The following is a 19,543-nucleotide window of genomic DNA, read 5'->3' on the forward strand; positions in this document are numbered from 1 at the left end:
ATACCCAAGTCTGTGGATTACAGTGGAGTCGGCAATTAAACCTTCTGGCTGTAAAACTAAAACAAACAATCAAACAAACAAACAAACTATACTTTCTCCTGTTCCCCCAGTATTTGGATGCATGGTCCTCTTCTGCTTTCTCTTTGCAGGCAATTCCATTTCAGGCCAAAAAAAAATTCTAATCATCACATCTCCATCTTCGCAGCTTGTCGCGATTCCTAACATCATGCCTGTGCTGATTTCACAAAGCCCTTTCAAGAAGAACATTAATCCATCCAATCCTCTCCATCCTTCAGAGCACAGGGCATGAATAAAGCCATAGTCTGGCTAGGCTGCCAATGTTTTTTGAGGCAAAACACACGCACGCAGCTGCAAAGAGCTTTCAGAGTTAATGGTTGGCTTGAATAGCATGTCTTTGGATTGTGGGAGGAACATGAATGGGCCTTGAACCGAGTCACACATGTTACACACAGAACCCAAGAATCCATAAATAATCTGCTGCAGTGTGCTGACTGCGTGAGGTCACCCTGTGTGAGAGCACAAGAGCTGGACCTTACAGTCCCATATCTCCTCAATTATCCCGTAAAAGCGAATCACGGAGTAAACGTACCTGAAAGCTGAATATGACTCTGAATCTGACTGTCATCTTCCTCAGAGACTGATGTAGCCCACATTAGTTATGAAGTCGGACAGAGTCCGAGTCAGCAGTAATGCTCCAGTGCTGTACCATAATGCTCTGAAACACTGCTCTATCCCACCACTGCGTATGTAGTATTGATCGTAGGTAGTGTAGGGTTTTAAACGTTGTGGAGGAGAATGCCGGGCATCGAGCCAGGAAAGAACGGTCTGGCTTTTGCCCTCAAGGTCTGCAGCGCCTGTCTGTAGAGCCCGCTGTGCCCCCCGTCCGATCAAAACGGCGCTCAGGCATCCTCGTCATCGCGGCTCACCCTTCCCCGAGCGCGATCTCCCGCCTCTCGTCTCTGAGCTCAAGCACGGCGTCTGAAGCTCGGAAAGGCTGGTAGCAGCAGACCGGGGGCGGCAGCGGGATTAGGGAGGAGCCGGAGAGCGAAGGCTGCCGAACCCCCCCCCCCCCCCCCCCTCTGGTGGAGGAAACCAGTGAGCGAGTAAGAGAGAGAGAGAGGAGGAGGAGAGAGAAGGAGGGGAGAGCGCGAGGGGACGGCCAATGCTCCGATATTGAGAATGGAGCAGTGGTGAGGCACAGACACAGACAGAGAGGAAGACGGAGAGAGCTTGCATCAACAGGAGGAGTCAAGAGGAGAGATCGGCCCGGTAACTGAGAGGGACAAAAAAGTGCTTTAGACTGCGGGAGAAGGAAAAAGTAAGACAGGAGCGAGGAGAGGGAACCAGCAGTGGCTGCATTACCCAGGAGGCATCAGCTAATCCAGAACTGTCATTTAAAAACAGGCAGACTTCGAGAGGCAATCCCACCCCCCTGCAAGGAGAAGACTTCCTCTGTCACCTCCTCCTGGGCCATGGCCCCTTGGCTCTTTTTGTTCTTCTGCTTTGTGGGACATGGTAAGTGAACGGGGGGGGGGGGGGGGGTATCCAAGAGGCACTCTTTTGTGTATCTGTGTCATGTGCGCATACCAGACAGAGGGTAAGAATCTTAACAGCAAGTTTTGTCGATTGTTTGCCGTCTGCTACAGACGCATGCATGCCGAGTTCGGCTCGGAGATGGGGGACCTCTGATGAGGCGCAAACTGTATGCGGAGTGTCAGATATCACTTGCCTTTGGGGGGGGGGGGGGGGATATATGGATGTAAACAGAGCTGTGGTGAATTTGTGAAAATGGATTTTGATGAGTAGTGTTAATTCCCACGTTTGCTGTTATAAGCGTTATTTTCGCCGTGCATCCACATGTCTGCCAGGCGGCTGGAATCTGTGCCCAGTGATACAGACACTTTGTTTGGCAAGTAGCGAGTCTTCTTAAGCGACTTAGCGGATGGTGATTCTGCGAGCAATGGCCACTTAAGTATGTGTCATGGAAAAAAAAAAAACACTGTAGCAGGTAGGATCAGTCCTGACGAATTACTTGCCGTTTCTTTTCACAAATGTTTCAGGTATATTCCCTTCAGACAGAAAGAGGAGAGGGGACTTTCCCCTTTTTGTCCACCAGGTGGTTGTCTTTAGAAAATGATCAAACTGCAGAAGCACGGTCTGAAAAGTAACAGAAGTTTATCCTCGAGGCCGTCCGTCTACGGTGCGGCAAAGCAAGATGAGGTCCGGGGCTTTTCTCTCGACCCGCAAATGTGTCTGCGTTTTTCCCGACGGCGGTTTTTCGCCATTTGCCGTGTTGTTTTGGCAGAGTCTGCGTGTTTGTGCCCGCGTGCGTGCACGTGTGTCTCTCTGTGAATCTTAATCCCTGCCGTTACATCTGGAACGAAGGGTGAAAATCGAGTCTTTTACATTTCTGCCACATGGCCTGCCACTTTTGAGTGCTGTGAAATTGAAAATGTTTCACCCCTCACCACCCCCCCCATCCGAGTGCGTGTCTTTACAGGCTCTTGTCTTTTCTTCTGTGGCACATGTCGCACCCTACCCCCCACCACATTTCTGTACAGAATGTCGTGATCAAGGAAGCCCCACAATCCGATTGCATCCATAATGGTCTGCATATTCCTCATTTAATCCCTCGGTCTGAGTTGGCAGCCCGCTAATCTGAGTGCACCCAAAAGCAAACAGACACGAACACGCGCAGAGCACCTCTGTGGTAATAAAGCTTTTAATACTGCTCTCAGCAGCAATTCCAGGAGCAGCAGGTCAAGTCTTCAAATGTTCTCTGCTTTATTATCTGTGTTTATAGCTGTGTGTGCGTGTGTGTTGTGGACTGGTTCTTTTGTTCACTTAAATTGGTCATATGAATTTATTCCCAATTGCTCCCGAAAGACATTCTTCCTAGAGAATTTATTGCTTCATGTCAAGGGTTGAGGACCATGAACCTAATCTGCTCCCTTTCCCCATATGGTTGCATCATTTAGATGGTCAGTTTTATATTGCCCCTAAAGGTTCATGGCACAATGTCGTAGGTACATAAGAATCCGGCAAAGGATATTATTAATAAAGGAAAACCTAATCGTAATATTTGAAAAAGGGATTTCTTACAATACTAGACAGAAAATGAAATATAAAAATTCTCAGAGAGATTGTTCGCACAAAATAAATATACCATAAGGGAATAAAATTGTATTATAAGATTGGATATATGCATATAGATACGTGGCTATTAGTCTGTTAGGAAAGTGAGGCAGTTCCTGTTTTCTGTGTCACTTTGTCGAACCTGTTCACATTGCTTTGCTGGTGTCATTTTGATGCCTGACACTAGCAGTGTTCCAGCACATTAGGATAAAGGAGTCCCCCCTTTTCATTAGGCGCTACGTGTTTACGAATAAACGCTCGCGCTAATGACATGTTTCTGCGCGCCTCGCCGCTCTGCGGTCGCGTGCGGCGGAAGCTCTCGCGCGTACACACCGCCACAGCGTGCCTCGAAAGGTTTGCATCCGGGGGTATGTAACTGTCATCCTAGTGTGAATAAACACGCTCCCCGCTCCGTTGCTGCTGTCACTTCAGGCAGAGCCACTTAAATACAGTAGATGTCCAACCATATCGAGGGCAAAATCCAGCTTGCTTTAAAATTTAATTTATTCAGTTAGTACCATAATATAAGATAATATAAGCAGTGGCAGGCAGCACGCGCTAACAGCAGCTCCTGCTAGGTTTTACCGGTCCCTGGGGTGCGTTCCCCCATAGCTAATTCTTGTTTTACAAATTATCTCTATGTTTATGTCATCGCTGGTTTCGGCACAGGCGGCAGGAAATGGCGACGAGAAAACAAATAGGAGGCACGGCGGAGAGTGCGCTGCTTTCGAACCCTTCGGACAAAGGCAGCTCAGCACACGTCACCTCTTGGAGAGGCTCTTCTGAGTCTCGTCAGAAGCCCCGGACTGGCCATGTGTAGCATGTAGGGCAACGACAGTCCAGGGCTCGGGGCAAACCCCGGCGTCCGATTGGCTGAGGCATAGGTCACAGGGGTTGGGTTGCTTGACCTCACTGTGCAGTGAGCCGTAACAGCGTTTTGCAGGCCAGGTAAGAGGCTTCTCTTTGTGGCTGCTGACCGACTGAAATGCCTTAGAATAACAGAGCAGCACTCAGACACCTAACACAATGTGTCTAAGATTCAAGTATGGGCATTTTCGATTGACGCGTATTACCTTTGGACTGCGAAAAGTTCCAACGCATTATGGGGATCATAGCTGTAATGAGTGGAATGTGGTGGAAAATTAACAAGTCATTTTTCCTTGGCACGGGGTCGGCTCTTTGCCATGCATGTTGCGCACATAACTCACGAGGGGCAGTATAGCACATCAGCGGCTGCTTCTCCCTCTCTCTCTCGCTCTCTCTCTCCCTCTCTGCTTCTAACCTCCACCTCTCCCTCTTGCTCCCTCGCTCACAGTCAGCTCGAGTCCCCGAAGTGCTAAGTCACCGAGCTGAAACACCACAAAGTGGGTTGTTTTACTGCCTAAGCGTTAATTTAACTTTTTCTGTCATTTGCCACCAGATTATTGCTAAAGACTCATTATTCTAGCTACTGGGGCCCTAACCATACATATTTGTGCGTTCACGGTATCAAAATATCAGCAGAATGCTATGGTTAGTCATATGGATTTGTGCACAGAGTAAAACTATGCTGAAATATTTAAATCACAGGAAAAAAGAAACATCCCATTAAAACATATGCTGTTTTTGTTACACCCTTGGCATCAGACAAAGGACTGTGTATTTGTCAGTTACACAGATGGAACTGTAACGATTTACATATGCACCGCCTGATTTTATCATTAATGAATTAAAGCGACAATAATCCTATAGCATTGCTTTGCTTTCGCTTTTCTTTACTCCCGTGATGCATACTGATAAAAAGACTTGTTGATTTGAATGTGTTTCTGTGGTCTTGTCTGGTCAGATGGTTCTTCTTCCCTGAATTACCTCCTAAAGCAGGGGCGGGCAATCTTAGCCACAAAGGGTTGCTGTGTGGGCGGGTTTTGGCTGCAACTTCCTAATCGGATTACTAATTAGAGGACTGATTGGCTGAGGGGTCGTCACACCTGAGTGTGGTCAGCTGACCTAAAGGTTACCCCAAAAACCCGCATCCACACCGGCCCTTTGCGGATAAGACGGACCACCCCTGGCTTAGACGGATGGATCTGTAAAACAGATGGTTTCGAGTCTTCAGGCTACTTGGTGAGAGACAGAAAATGGTACCGATTGCCTGTTTGTACTAATACTAAAATGCATAAATTCATTAGCCCCCCGCAGATATCCTTCCTTCTATTGCACTGTAGCTTATCTTCTCGGATATTTCTGGAATGGTTACTTTACTCCGCTTCCCAATCTGTGATATGATCTATTCTTCTTTACCGCATTGTTTGGTACACCGACACGTGTTTGCTGAGTCAATTAACATCATCTAACGACAAGAATGACAAATGCCGACAGAGGTCCCGACATGTCGCGATCTGGGTATGCGTGAGGCTTACTTTTAGGTGCTAAACAAGCCAGTGCAGGTGCTTTGTTCCAGCACTTTAAGCTTGACACACAGAAGTCGTTCTAGAAGAAGTTCTACAAAAACACAAGGCACTGCTAACCCTCCTTAGCCTTGAACCCCGATACTACTGCTGTTAAGTACCCTAGAAAGACCCCCCCCCCCCCCCCAACTCATCCCCAGCTCCCAACCTCTCATTTACGGTCTACCTCTTAACAGCTTCCCTCAGTGGATTTCTTTCCTGGGGGGTGGGTTTCATCCAGAGTGGAGCACTCTCAACAAGAAGAATTATCCCGGATTACATGGCGGCCAGGCGTGCGATATTAAGTAATTCGGCCAGCTGTTGCTATGATTGCTGGATGATCACCTGAGCAGCCCCCCCCCCCCCAGGGCTACCTACCCTCCACCTGCTTCTCTTTCTCTATGTATTCATGGTAGGGGATACAAATGGAATCTTGGAGGGAGGTGGGGGGGTACGGGTTGGGCACGAGTCTCCATAAACAAAACCAAGCGACAGCTGGATTCAGCCCCCCCCCCCCCAGCTTGAGTTGTAAGGCTGGAACCGCATCAGGCTGCTTCTGCCTGACAGATTATGGTGAGGATTAATGGCCTCTAAATTGCTGCCTAATGCACACGAGACAACAGTGATGATAACGCGCCCCCCCCCCCCCCCCCGCCACCTACCCATACATGCTCCCCGTGGAGAATCTGAATTATGAGTCTGAGACTCTTCACTGGGCTTCAGTGGGACTCGGGGATATGCAGTTTAGACAGATGTCACTGTATCACTGTGTTCTGACCTCGTAATCACTGTCAGTCATTCTTCAAAATGGCCACCGTTCTCGTTCATCTGTAACATGATACTCAACCTGCAAATACCACAAATCCTAAGGCACTTTATCCTATACTTTTTATACATTCTCCTCCATAATTTATAAACGACGTTAGTTTTTGTGTAATATTTATACCTTCCAGAGGAAATCTGGGTTAAGGACAAAGGCTGTACCCCTCATGGATTTACCTTTTAAGCCTTTTATTTTGGGTCCTAGTCCTAGAGAATTATGAGCTCATCCATAGTTGTTCCTAAACTACAAAGTTTATTAATACATCTTGATGTGTGTGGGAGGGGAGAGAGGGGTAGACTTGGGAAAAAGCACAGACTTCCACAGATGGGAACCATAATGAAATAAGTTATTTAATTTCAAGCTGAATGACATTTGACTGCATGCAGTTACACCCTGGTTACACTTCCACACCTGGGCTGCCGTCTTGATTACCAGCATAAAATGTCAAGCTGGGGGCTGCGTTACTGCTGATAGTTAGTGAGCTGCCCTCACACTGCACAGAAGAAATGGGGGCTTTTATTCGGAGCTGCTGTTTCGCAGATGGCATAAAATGGAAAGTATGGCTGATGTAGGAGGTAGATTGCTCTTTGTCTTTTTTGTGCTTGTGTTTTTTTTTTAATTTGTTTGGTTACTTTGCAATGTTGTTCAGGGGAAACAGCTTGTTTAATGAGAGACACTAATGATGCTAAAATCACTTACAGCGCAAGATGGAAGCCTTGTTCTCGGAAGTGTTACAGAGGTCAATATTATTATTAATTAGCATCTTTTTTTAAAAAAAAAAGAAAAAAGGACTGGTGGGTTTCCAGAGACTGCTGGGGCTACCGGCTAACCATCGGTACAGTGGTGCAGGTTGTGGCCGGCGTGTTTCATGGAGTGCAAGGGTGAGGCTTAATCTGTGACAGTGTGCCCCGCCTTGCCTTCATTAAACTGCATTCTTCCGGGAAACATTTGGTAAATGACCAGTGATAGCCCACGCCATCATCATCACTGGCCAATGAAAGCCTGCGCCATCGACACCAGCCATTGAAAGTTACATCATCATCACTGACCAATCATCATAACTGGTCATCATAACTGGCCAATGGAAGCCGACACCATCATCGCCTAAATGTCAAAGCCATTAGCAGTAGCGCTTTCTGCATTTGCGTGGTTGCCTTTGCACTCGTCACCGCCTGGTGAGCGCGCTGATGAGATCTTCACAGTGGATCTGGGCAGGGGGTGTCGCTTTCCAGCTGTGAAACTGCAAGCAACTGAGGGATTGGGTAGCTGATCTGAGAACAGCTTGGAAGTTTGTTTGGAGTTTCTCGGACAGCCAACTTTCAAATGTGGATGAGCCTCCCTCTCTCCCTCCCTCCCTCCCTCTCTCCCTCTCCCATCACCTTTTAGAAGCCCCAAAATGGAAGCTTTGAGGACTGCACATGCCCGCATATTCAAAAGTATGTGATATTATACATATGCCATGCTTTTGTGGATATCGCCATGTTATGACAATTATGTTAGTGAGCCTCACCTGTAGGGGGCGCAGCACCTGCAGCTAAATGGACACACCTTCCTGAATCAGTAATTGAAGTTCACTGGCAGCAATTGCTTTTGCTAAAGATGCAGGTAGTTCTCCCACCCAGTGGGGACGCGCTTCCTTAGCGAGGCCAATCCCCCATTAGCAGACAGTGCGATCCGGCTCTGACTGACCCTCACTCCTTAATTCTGCTCCGGTGAACAGGCCCCAAGTCCCTCCCCTACCCCAGTAACTGCCAGTGGCAGCACCTCGCTCTAAACTGGAAAGATGTTTTATTCAGCAATGAGGAGGGTGGGGGGCTGGGGGGGGGGACCTGGTGTGAAGTGGAACAGCGATGTGCAGAGCTCAGATCTCCGAGCTTGAACTGGGGCTTCCGGAAAGTGGTAAACTTTTACTTTTCGCCGGTTTTCTGAATGAGAACCACGGATTTGCCCCAGAGTCCCTAACCCCTATTACCCCCCCTATTAATAGTGACAGCAGAGGGCTTGTGAAATGTAAATGACACATGGAAGGCTATGGAATAAGGGTCTTCTCTGAACTAGCAATGGGCCATCCTCATCAAACAACCTCATTATCAGGTTTATCACAGCACGTAGACACAGGCGATCTGACACCAGGCGTAGAAGCTGTCATAATAGCCCACGCTTTTTATTGTTTTTGTCTTTTTGGTCCATATTAAAGCCACTACTCAGCCTGCTATCTTTCCCAATCTGTTTGCATCACCCCATGCCACTGTACCTCTCCTCTGATTAACAGATAGCCTGCCATGAACTCTGCATCCGACTAATGATGCTTTCCCTGGAGGTACCCATTCTTAACTCATTGTAGCCCCGCCCCCATCTCCCACCCCGCAGCAAAGAGCTGGAACCGACTGTCACTCCTCACTGAAAACGTTTCTTCTTTCACTGAATGAAGATCCATCCTTCATCTCTCTGCTGTATTTCTTCGCACTGCCGGAGAAGCATAATGCTTTATTTGTCTCTCCGAGGCACTGTGGCAACACTTCCGCCCACGCAGGTCGAATGGACTGCCTGGCCGCTGTCCCATTTTGTCTGTGTAGGCTCTGCCCCGGCACCTCTCAAAGTCCCGATTCGCCTACAGCCAGCCAAGAGAAGCTGTCGATCATTGTAACGGATGGGTTCAGAAACCCTGTGAAAATAAGGCCACCTAAGAGCGCCCCCCCCCCCACCCCTCCCCCCCCGGTGCTGGTCTCAGCATCTTTGGCCATATTTATACGCAGCATCTGCTCGAGATCCAACAGATTCCTTCTCCCGTTCCTGCCTCTCAATTGGCCCACTTTTTACTTGCTGGCCAGCCTCTGCCATCCTGCACTTCATTGCCATGGGATGTCAGGGGTGTTCCACATCAATCTGTAAAAAAAAAAAAAAAAACAGAAATAAAACTGCAATTAATCAGCCCTGATGTTTCCGTGAAACGATTTGAAGGCAGTGAGGTCCTGTCACTATTATTTAAATTAATTTATTTTTTAAACCGATGCACAAGCACTGTTTTATATTGCGGTCGCTGTTTTTTTTCCTTGCCGGTGTCGCTGTTGAGAAATGCTAATGGACGATAGGCTGGTTAAATGATTTGCTACCCTTTCAAATAATCTGGCAGGCATTCCCATCTGGCCCACTTCCCGAGTGAATTGACAGCGGTCATCGCTCAATCCCGGGGGGACATTAGTGCAAATCACAAGGCCGCATCAGAGTCACCACTCTCACTTGGCCACCGACCAAGACTGAAGTGGAAGGCTCCAGCCTGAAGAAGCCCGGCCCGTTACCGGTGAAACTGCTTTCGGTCGGCCAGCCTGCTCGGTCATCGTTGTGGTCCTGATTGCACTGGATATGGTGTCAGGATGTGGGCGGAGTTTTGGGGTGGGGGGGAGGTGAGTTGTATCATTTGACAAGATGGAAAACCCAAGAGATGAGGAGGTGGGTAGAGGGGGCTGATAAATCAGTGTTCCTCATTCTAGTCCTTGGGGAGCCTCAGACAGTCGACATTTTTTGCTCCCACCACTGTTGAACCAAACGATGAAGAAACACCAAATACCCGGTACAGTTGTTGCTGGTGGGGAGCAAAAAATATATATCCTCTCTGGGGGTCCCAGAGAGCTGGGTTGAGAAACACTGTGACAAACCAAAACTGGATTAGAGAAATCTTATAAAGGGGACCTTGTCTTCTGACAAAGGAACCACAGAGGATGTCATCAAGACATGCACACAGCTAAGCATAAAATGTAGAAGAGGCAGTCTGCACGAACATACAGACAGTTATTTTGATTTTCACTCATTGGTTTGATTGTGGGGCGTGACACATGTTCATCCGTCGATTCCACAGACATTGTTTTGGAACAAACATGATTCCTGTGAACCTAGAAACTGCTCAGACCGTAGCACTTCTCTACATGCATAAGCAAACTTGTTTGTGGATTTGATGATGGGTACCAGCCTCAAAGCCCTGATTTTAGCCTAGCTAAACAGTGCTTAGTTAAACAAATACAAATGGCTATTTGTTTGGCTGATACTATATGTTAAATGTATCCTTTCTTTTTGCAAAATAAGCAATTGTGAAGGTTGTGGTGATAAAGCTATTGCCTTTTCTTGAGATTTCTCACAGATTACAAGCATGAAAATGCTTTGTTGCCATCTTATGCGATTCTGCTAATTGTGTTTACGCACGATTAGCATGTCATAACCCCACACCCTGCCAAATTACACCACTCGCTCCATTTCATACCATTACAAACACATAAAGTCCCATCAAGAACAGTAGTTTTCAGCTACTTGACCCTGCAGGCAGTGGCCATATTTCTGATGAATTCGCATTTCATGGAATTCCGGCAATTAGGCTAGCGTGTCATGTGACATCAGCAACACGGGGGACAGGAAATGCAGCAGAGGACTTTTTGAGGAGGTGAAACCTGGCAGGTATGACCCCAAATTCACCCCCCCGTCACCCCCCCCCCCCCCCACCTGCCAAATGTGCACTCCACCTCAAAAAGACCTTGTGCACAGGCCGTGAGAATTATTTACCGCACTTAATTAAAATCATTTTGCAGGGACACATCTACAAAGCCTCTTGATATATACACTATTTATTTGATGCCATTCGAGAAGGTGGTCACCTACCTCATACAATCTGGATCCCCTGCTGTCCAGAGGCTCTCTTCCAGATGGACAGAAGTGCTACAGAGTCAATGATGAGTCTTTTGTCAGGAAATAATCTATGTCTTGTTTATAGAGCCCTATTTTAATATTTGCTGAATACTGATGTTGCTATCATTCTTACTGAAATGTTCTATTGTTAACATTGGAAAACTCGATGTAATAATCGGTATCACAGAGATAAATGGAATACTGTGATATTTTACACCGTCATATGTGTATCTATTTACTTGTTGCATTATGTCATGACGTGCGAGACAGACTTGAGGGCAGGCATTTGGCAGATGGCAACAAAAGGGGGTTTTATTTGGGGCCAAAATAGGAACAAGGAAATAAATGGGACGACGAGAGTCAAAAAGGGAAGATGAGTATCGGAAAGAGCACAGGCAACAAGGGGAATGATTTCAATGACCAGAGTTGGGTGCACAGGACTGAGAAGCCCTAATGAGGGGTTGACACAATGCAGGTGAGGACAGTTAGCATCATAGGATTGGGGACAACGAAAAAGACACACCCAGGAAGAATCAGAAGGGGTCTGAAGGACCAGCAGCGATCCCTGCTGGTTACACCAGGAGATGGATTGGACAGGTTGTGCCATATAACGTAAGCACACGTGACATCAGGTGGAGCACCTGAAGGAAAAGTCCAACAAAACAGTACCAAAAACGAGCATCTCTCAGTTTGCCGTTTCTGCAGATGCCAAAACAATGCGAGAAAAATCCTTTCATGATGAAACCGCAGGTCAAGGCAGGCGACGGCACATAGAGTGATGGCACCAGCAGGGAAAGAAAAAAACTGTGAGAGATTGCCATTCGTTCGAGAATCCGTATATCCCGTAGCCCCCTTCTCTCGAGAGTAGAGATGGGAAATCCGTGTGTCAATCGAAGTTCAGGCCAATTAGCAACCCCGAATGACAAGCCATCCCGCCCACAAAGAAGACAGCCCGCCCACAAGCTCTACCTATCACATTTGTGGACATAATGAGAAGGGATGATGAATCGGACCCTATTTCATTTTGTTTCGATCCAGTTTGGGGCTAGTGTGGGCAAAGAGCTTAAACCAGGGGTTGGCAATCATATCCGCAAAGGGCCAGTGTATATGCAGGTTTTTGGGACAACCTTTAGGTCAGCTGTTCAAACCCAGGTGCGAGGACTCATCAGCCAATTAGTCCTCTACTTAGGGAGCTGCAGCGAAAACCCACTTGCACACCGGCTCTTTCTGGATAAGATTGCCCATCCCTGGCTTAGACATAGGACCAGTCAGCAAGCGAGTGAGGGGGCTTCCCATCAATTTGACCATGCTTCTCATGCATTAAGTGTTGTTGGTTTTTCATCGCGTGAGGTTTCGGGAGAAGTGGTGCGCTATGTGTATTTTTGTTGGCCTTCCTCAAGCGACATGGTGTTGAGCAGAATCCCTAGGTGGAGAGGGAGATCCGTAGCGGTCCTCAACTCCCCCCTCCTGGCCCCGGAGGCACCGCAGAAGGGGGAGGGAGTCGTCATCTTCAGTCGTCGCCGTGTAATTTGTCATCTCAAAATTAATGATGGAGCTGGAGCTGGGGCAGTCTCTGCTGGATACATGAACCAGATTTCAACCTGCAATCCCAAGGGGATTGGGGGGGGGGACTGGTACTAGGATGAGTACTCAAGGGAGGGAGGGGGTGGCTTGTAGATGAGTGCCTACACCAAGCCAGAAACCTCCCCCCCCACGAGCTCCTTGCCTGTGGGGGTCCCCAGCCCGGCTTGGCACATCCCCCCTGCCCCGAAAGTAGAGCAAGTTGCCAACAATGCTGGGGATGAACAAGGTGCTTTGTCAGGCGGACTGCACCGCATCATTAGGAAAGACGGTCCTAATAAATGAAGGCGGCGGACTGCTGTGAACAAACAGCCTAATGGAAATAAAGTGCAAATTATTATCACCGAAGGACGAGTGTGGAGAGCGAGAGCGACGCTGGCAGAGACAGTGTTATTACAGAGGCAAATTACCACTTTGAAAAGGGAAAATATGTTTTCATTTTCATTATTATTTATAATGAAAGTGAGGGAGGAAAGCAGGGAAAATGCTGGGCAATATTCCACCACCCAAGCCTTCCTCCACCCGCCCGACCACCTCCCGGCGTTCACCCCCCACCGCCACCACCATACGCCCCCTCCCTCTAAGGAAGCCACGCTCTACTAATACAGCTTGTCTGGAGAAAGCCTGCCAGGATATGTCATTAGGATGCTTAGAGACGTGGAAGAGGGTGCCGGGAGATGGGAGGTGAAGAGTAGCAGGCCGTCTCGGGAGGGAGTTTGTCAGGTGCAATCAGTGTGATAACCTCCCACGTCAGGGGACAGGGGACGGGGGGGGGGACTGAGAAACTGGGGCACAACATGGACCCCGAGGGCAGAAAGGGCAGCACATTCCAAATGATGTGCAGGGAGGTGAGAGATACACAAGGGGGGGGGGGGGACTGTCTGTCTCCTAGGGGTCGCCTGTCAGAGCTGCTGTGTGTACCCTCTAATGTATAATGATGAGTTTTTAACCTCCTTCAGGTTTTCAAACACCCGGTGATGGTCGGTGTTTGCAAACGAGGCCAGATCCCAGCCCTTATAAATGCTAATGTACTCGGAACATTTATCGCTTGGTCATCTGCATTGATTTTGCCTAATTGACACAATATAATTACAGGCCTGAATTAAAGCCAGATCGAAAGTGCTTCCCAATCTCAGGCGCCGGGATTATTTTCACTCGGAGATCCTTAGAATCTGCTCTTTCGTCATATGGTGTTCTGAGCACACCATCAATACCCGTAATTCTGCTGTCTGCTGTACTCGAAGTTCAGCGCCCCTTTCATCTCACCTACATTGCGTCGGTGTGTGTTTCTAACATTTTACGGTGAAGTTATATGTCACAGACAGAGTACGAGATAGACATAGACAAGTGCAAGCTTAAAGGGGAAAATGGAGTTACACAGGTCAAGGAAAAGGAACAATGCAATAGTGTTTTCGATCACATGTTCGTGGCGATGAGGGACGAGCAGGAATTCTGCTCATTGCGTTTCGTTCGCACCGAGCTCACCTGTGGTCAGGTGATCAGGCGCCACCGAAGGAGTTTGTAGCAATTGTGTAGCAGGTCATAGTAGAGGGGGAAATGTAGAGGTGAGCTCAGGGGCAGGCAGGGTGAATAGCGGGGACATCGGGAGAGGTGTGGAAAGAGGTGCGTGAATGTGGTGGAGGAGAGGTAAGCAGCGAGTGGAAGGAATCCAGGGGGCACACAGAGACCATGGCAGGTCCATCGGGCAACGGTGCCAGGGTGAGTTTGTCATTGGAGCTACTTACTCAAGGGGGGGGGGGCGTACAGGAAAATGGTACTTTCCTGTGGCACACAGAATGTGTCAGACTGATTATGTCCATTGGGAGAGCAAGAGCTGGGAGATGGACATAGTGCACCAGAGTTATGGACGTGCGTATTACTGGGGGCATAAAAAGTAAAATATCATAATGGGGTGATGGAAAGACGTCCATGTGACGGGAGCCACTACCTATTCAGGGTGACCCATGGGGTCGAGCGGTAGACTCCCCCTTCAGGTAGTGAACGGGAAAGTCAAGCCATTTGAATGGACAAAACTACCCACTGCGGCCCAGTTGCTGGAGGGAGGCACGTAACCATACAATGCCATATATGAAGAGTAAATCGTCTAAGATTGGGAAACATGGCCATGGGCAGGCATGCCATCAATCCTAGTGGGAGTGAGGGGGGGGGGGTTGAAAACGCCAGCCTGCGGTAAAATCCGTGGGGCACGAGCTCCGGTAAATAACACCTCGAGCCATCCACGGCATTTCTCATAAGACGGCATGGCAGCGCAGCCATACCCGGCGAGGTGTCCCGCTTTCCGAGTCATTACGCCCCGTCGCTAAGCTATCATTCCCGGAAACGGCGGGCTGACGGAAGCGACCCGGATAGGGGCGGCGTTGACGCGATCACTCTGATGACCGGTGCTGCCAGCCGCCGCTTTCATCGGCACTCCTGATGGGAAGCCACCCGGTGACACTCCGCGGGTCGCCGGAAATAATTGAAAGGCACGACTTGCAGGCTCCTCACTGTCTTTTCGGGAAGCGTTCTCCTGCCTCCTGTCCTCAAGGGGCTGTCTGGCCCCCAAGACACCCTCGGCTGTTAGCGGGTGTGTGCGGGGGGGTGCGTGGGGGGGGGGGGGTATCATTATCAGGGAGATGGAGCTTTAAGTTGGCAAAAGGGAGGGCACATGAAAAACTCACAAGAAGAAAAACACAAGGGGTGCTCACCTTAGTAACCCACCGCGCCGTGACCCTATCCCATAATCCTCAGCAGAGTTGGAGAAGGACCTAGGATTAAAAGTCTCTTTCAGTTCATTTAATGTATCAAATTAAAACTTCTCCAGCATAAAGTGGCCCATCAGCAAGGGAGAAATAATAACCCACAGCTACAACCTCAGTAAATGAGATGCCTTGGAGGCCTGAAATCCAGCCCGGAGATCAAAAAGAGGACCCAGTTAAGGCTACCCTGCCCTAGTGGTGAAACCCCATCATTTCACACGCAATTAATACCGATTAAGCACTTTGGGTTAATTGCGCTAGGTAGGGAGCCGTACAAAAATAATTTTGAAAAAAAGAGGAACAAACAATAGAATAATTCCCCAGTAAATGTAAAGCTGGTATTCATTTCATCCTTGTATGAATAGCTATAACCTCCCCCCCCCCCCCTAAAAAAACGGATTAATGGTGCCCACTGTATTTTATCAGGCGTGTTCTGTTTCATTGGTAACAAATGTATCTCTGGTCTTTATGTGGGTTCTTAAGTGTCAGACAAAGCACCTCCGAGAGCGTCTCTTTCAAAGAGACATCAAATTAAAGGCGAATCCAAAGCCTTTCCCATGGTCTCCTTTGCTGGCGCCGCGCAATATCCCAGCCTCATTTGAAAGCGCGAGGGTCCCATTAGCCAGGCGCATGCTGTGAGGAGGTGTACACCTTTGATCTGACGCACCGTCCCAACTCAAAGAGCACCCCCCACACACACGCACACACACACACCCGCCACCCTTTCCCCAAACAAACCGCGTTCCCTCCATTTTCATCAGCTGGGACAGAACGGCCTCAGCAGGAATATGATGAAAGCGAGCGACGCAGGCGGGATCTGCGGCTGAGAAATCCATCTCTGGCCGTATCGCGAGCCGCACGGGCATTTAGGAGCTGGAGTTTAATCGATTTTTCTGTTTTTTGTTTTTCATTATTTTTTTTGTTTTATGACTCTTGAGGAAGCAGGTGGGTTGGTTCACCGAACGTGGCACAGACTAGTAGATGCATGGGGGTGGGTGAGTGGGGGAAAGTACTTGTACCAAACCTTTTATCCAAAGTGATGAAAATTTGCATCCGTCTTTACAACTGGGATGTTTTACTGGGCAAAGTCATGTTAAAGTACCATGCTCAACGGTATGTAAGCAGTATTCTCCCGTGAGGTCCCAGCCGTCCTGCCCACTGCCCAAAATGCCGTGACCTGCCACACGTCACACGGACATGCCCACACCATGGGTCAAAAGGTCAGCCGGTAGAGGTTCCGGAACTGCTCCTCTTTCTGTTCAGGGCAGTGTGCCCGCAGTGCCGGGGATCATGTGGTAGCCAGGGACCTGAAAGTCGGCCATTACTGCAGAGCGGAGGGAAAATCATGCCAATGTGCGTGGATTTACGTTCAGTGTTCTGGAAGCTCTAAAGCAGACCAATTTCACTGATCTTAAAATGAAATATGATTGTGTTCATTGATTGTATGTTACATCTGCGTCTGCCCACATAATGATAAGTTTATAGAATTTCTGACTAGCATTTTTGTTTTTTAGAAATGGATTTATAAATCCCATACCTAACATATGTTTGTTTCTGGTTAATCATTGGAAACCCTGTCCTTCACACTGACCCAAATAGGCTCCACGACAGCTACATCCTTATTTTGCATTATGTGGCTCAGTTGTATGTCACTTCAGACAAAAGATTCTACTAAATAAATAAATGTAAATATGATGCAAGAAAACCGGATTAGCAGGTGAGATGTCAGGTTCACTACCGAACAATCACTCAGGGAGCTATAGCCCTTCAGATGCATGTTAAATAATCTCATAATTAGCAGTTGTTGGATGGCTTAAGCTCTGATAGTTAAAGACAAACTGAGAGCAATTAATGTGACTCGTCAAAAAAGCTTCGGTAGAACTGTAACCTGAGATGGATCTGACAGCTGTAGTTTTCAATATTTCACTTCCCAGTCCTCGGTCGGATGTTAATAAACCCCCCATCCGAGTCAGAGAACCACGCTGCATGACGGACAGGAGACCAAATGAGCTTCCGAGCCTTGGAGAGAAAACAGCTTTACCCTGGGATAGCATGAAGCAGAGCGGTTAAGAACGTCTCCTGATGGTTGCAGGTTCGAGTCCCGGAGAGAACCTGGCTCTTAGCCCAAAAAAATATACTGCTGTATGAATGAGTAAGATTGTAGATAGTATGAATGTTCTTGGATTAAGATACCTATATATAGTGACTTTAAACGATGGCTCCCATATTCGACAGACCTATTGGTATGGACTACTGTTAGATATCTGGTATGTAAGCTGGCTCCTGAATTAATGGTGAGGATCCAGGGGCACTCTTCAGGCCGTAGGGCTCAGTAATGAGTCCCGGTGCCGGCAAGACGGTGCCCATTCACATGGACCTGAGGAGAGGTGGTGGCACTTGAGCTGATGAAACCTTCACGGTCATGGGGAAACCCAGAATATGTTCTGGCCGGAGCCGTCTTGAGGTTCTGGGCTTATTTATTGAGCTTTTTGGGATAAAGAACCAATTAGGCATCAGTCATAAGAACATCCTACAGAGTCTGAATCAGCATGCCGTCTAAGCCGGGGTGCCTTACAGAGACCTGAAAACAACAGAAGTGTGTGATTTAATTGTGAGATCTGAGTCACCCCCTCCCCCCCGTTCTTACTGTGACTAATGGGGTGTATGATTTTTGTTTGAATTACAGAGAAAAAAACATGAAAGATGAGCTGCAGTCACATAGTTTTGCCGTGCTATGTGGTGCGGGGCCCCCCAAAGATGCACAGTGGGGGCCTGGTGTGGGGGAGGGGGGGCAGGTTGGCCATCTCACCCCCGTACCACAGCTGACAGCATGCCTCTCACAAAGAACGCCTTCTTCTGCCCTTTCAGCTCCCATTACGACGCTGACGGAGTCTCCTGAATTCACTGCGCATGCTCGCTGCCACCCCCCCCCCCCCTCCACTAGATCCAGGAATCCATTAGTCACAGCACAGTGGCTTGTATTGGACACCCGGAAGGCGGGGTGGGGGGGGGGGGGAGGGGAGGGGGTTGTTCACACGCCGAGCTCCTCTCTAAATCCTACAGACAGAGGCTTGACCAGCTCGTCTGGGAGATTGCTCTCAGATTGATCAGACCCAAAGCTTGGCCACTGGGATCAGATGGTATCTGTTCCCGTGCATAAATATGTGTTATGGCGCATACACTGTTACACTGACATGCCGGAGTAATGCACTGCTAGCTGGGAGGATGCCCACTGATGTCTGAATGCATTCTCTCCTGGGTCAGAACAGCACTGTGCTTTATTCTTCTTCTTCTTCTTCTTCTTAATAATAATAATAATAATAATAATAATAATAATAATAATAATATGGATGTAATGAGTTGGCACCCAGTCCTGGGATATTACCTGCCCCAGGATAGGCTACGGACACCTGCATGTTGCAACAAGAGAAACAAATTACTCGTGGGCAGGAGTCAGGAGAACAAAAAAGGGCTTTATTAAACTGAAACAGGAGCAGGGAAACAAACAGGACCACAAGGGGACAAAATAGGAAGACTAACTCTGGGAAAGACACAGGAAACAGGAGGACTGACGTTAATGACCAGAGTAGGGATGACGAGACCAGCAGATACTTAAGTACAAAGACTAACAAGGGGCTAACGAGAGGCAGCTGGGAGTGATTTTCACACGAGGGTTAGCAACGAGAGTTAAGACGAGAGGGATAAATTAATAAGTGTGGCTTGTTAGAGCCATGACTGGGAGGAGACTGGCAAGCATACGACACCGCGACCATGAATAGGACAGAGGTATAACAAATGAAAGAATGAATGAATGAATGAATGAATGAATGAATGGTTATTATTATTAGTCATTTAAGTCACCTGTTATCATGTTGTTATTATCCATCCTCATTCATTCATTTATCCTTGAATCACTTCGGATTGAGTGTCAACAAGCAGAGCCTCATGTGAACAAGGATCAGGAAATCCTTGGGTTGTAGGTCCATGGTCCTAAACAATTACAGCACCTGCTTGCTGATGAGTGTATTCACTGGCTATAATGTGTTTCCATGAGGCTTCCATTCAGGGACGTTCTCTGAGAGTTTAATTAATAGGCTAATTATGCATTTCACATCTCATTGATA

General features: G+C 48.1%; 1 protein-coding gene across 10 annotated transcripts in view; it reads left to right on the forward strand.

Moving 5' to 3' along the window:
- The first annotated feature begins 1,163 nt into the window (after positions 1-1,163).
- LOC111849938 (kin of IRRE-like protein 3) overlaps positions 1,164-19,543 on the forward strand; it is a 147,838-nt gene continuing 129,458 nt past the window's right edge. For 9 of the 10 annotated variants that reach the window (XM_072701397.1, XM_072701401.1, XM_072701405.1 and 6 more), the window contains exon 1: positions 1,164-1,536. In XM_072701397.1, the coding sequence (XP_072557498.1) occupies positions 1,494-1,536 (43 nt within the window). In that variant the 5' untranslated portion in view covers positions 1,164-1,493. The remainder of the gene's footprint in view (positions 1,537-19,543) is intronic. The other variant, XM_072701398.1, reaches the window with a different exon arrangement.

This window comes from Paramormyrops kingsleyae, chromosome 17 (assembly GCF_048594095.1).
Source record: "Paramormyrops kingsleyae isolate MSU_618 chromosome 17, PKINGS_0.4, whole genome shotgun sequence".
Taxonomy (NCBI): domain Eukaryota; kingdom Metazoa; phylum Chordata; class Actinopteri; order Osteoglossiformes; family Mormyridae; genus Paramormyrops; species Paramormyrops kingsleyae.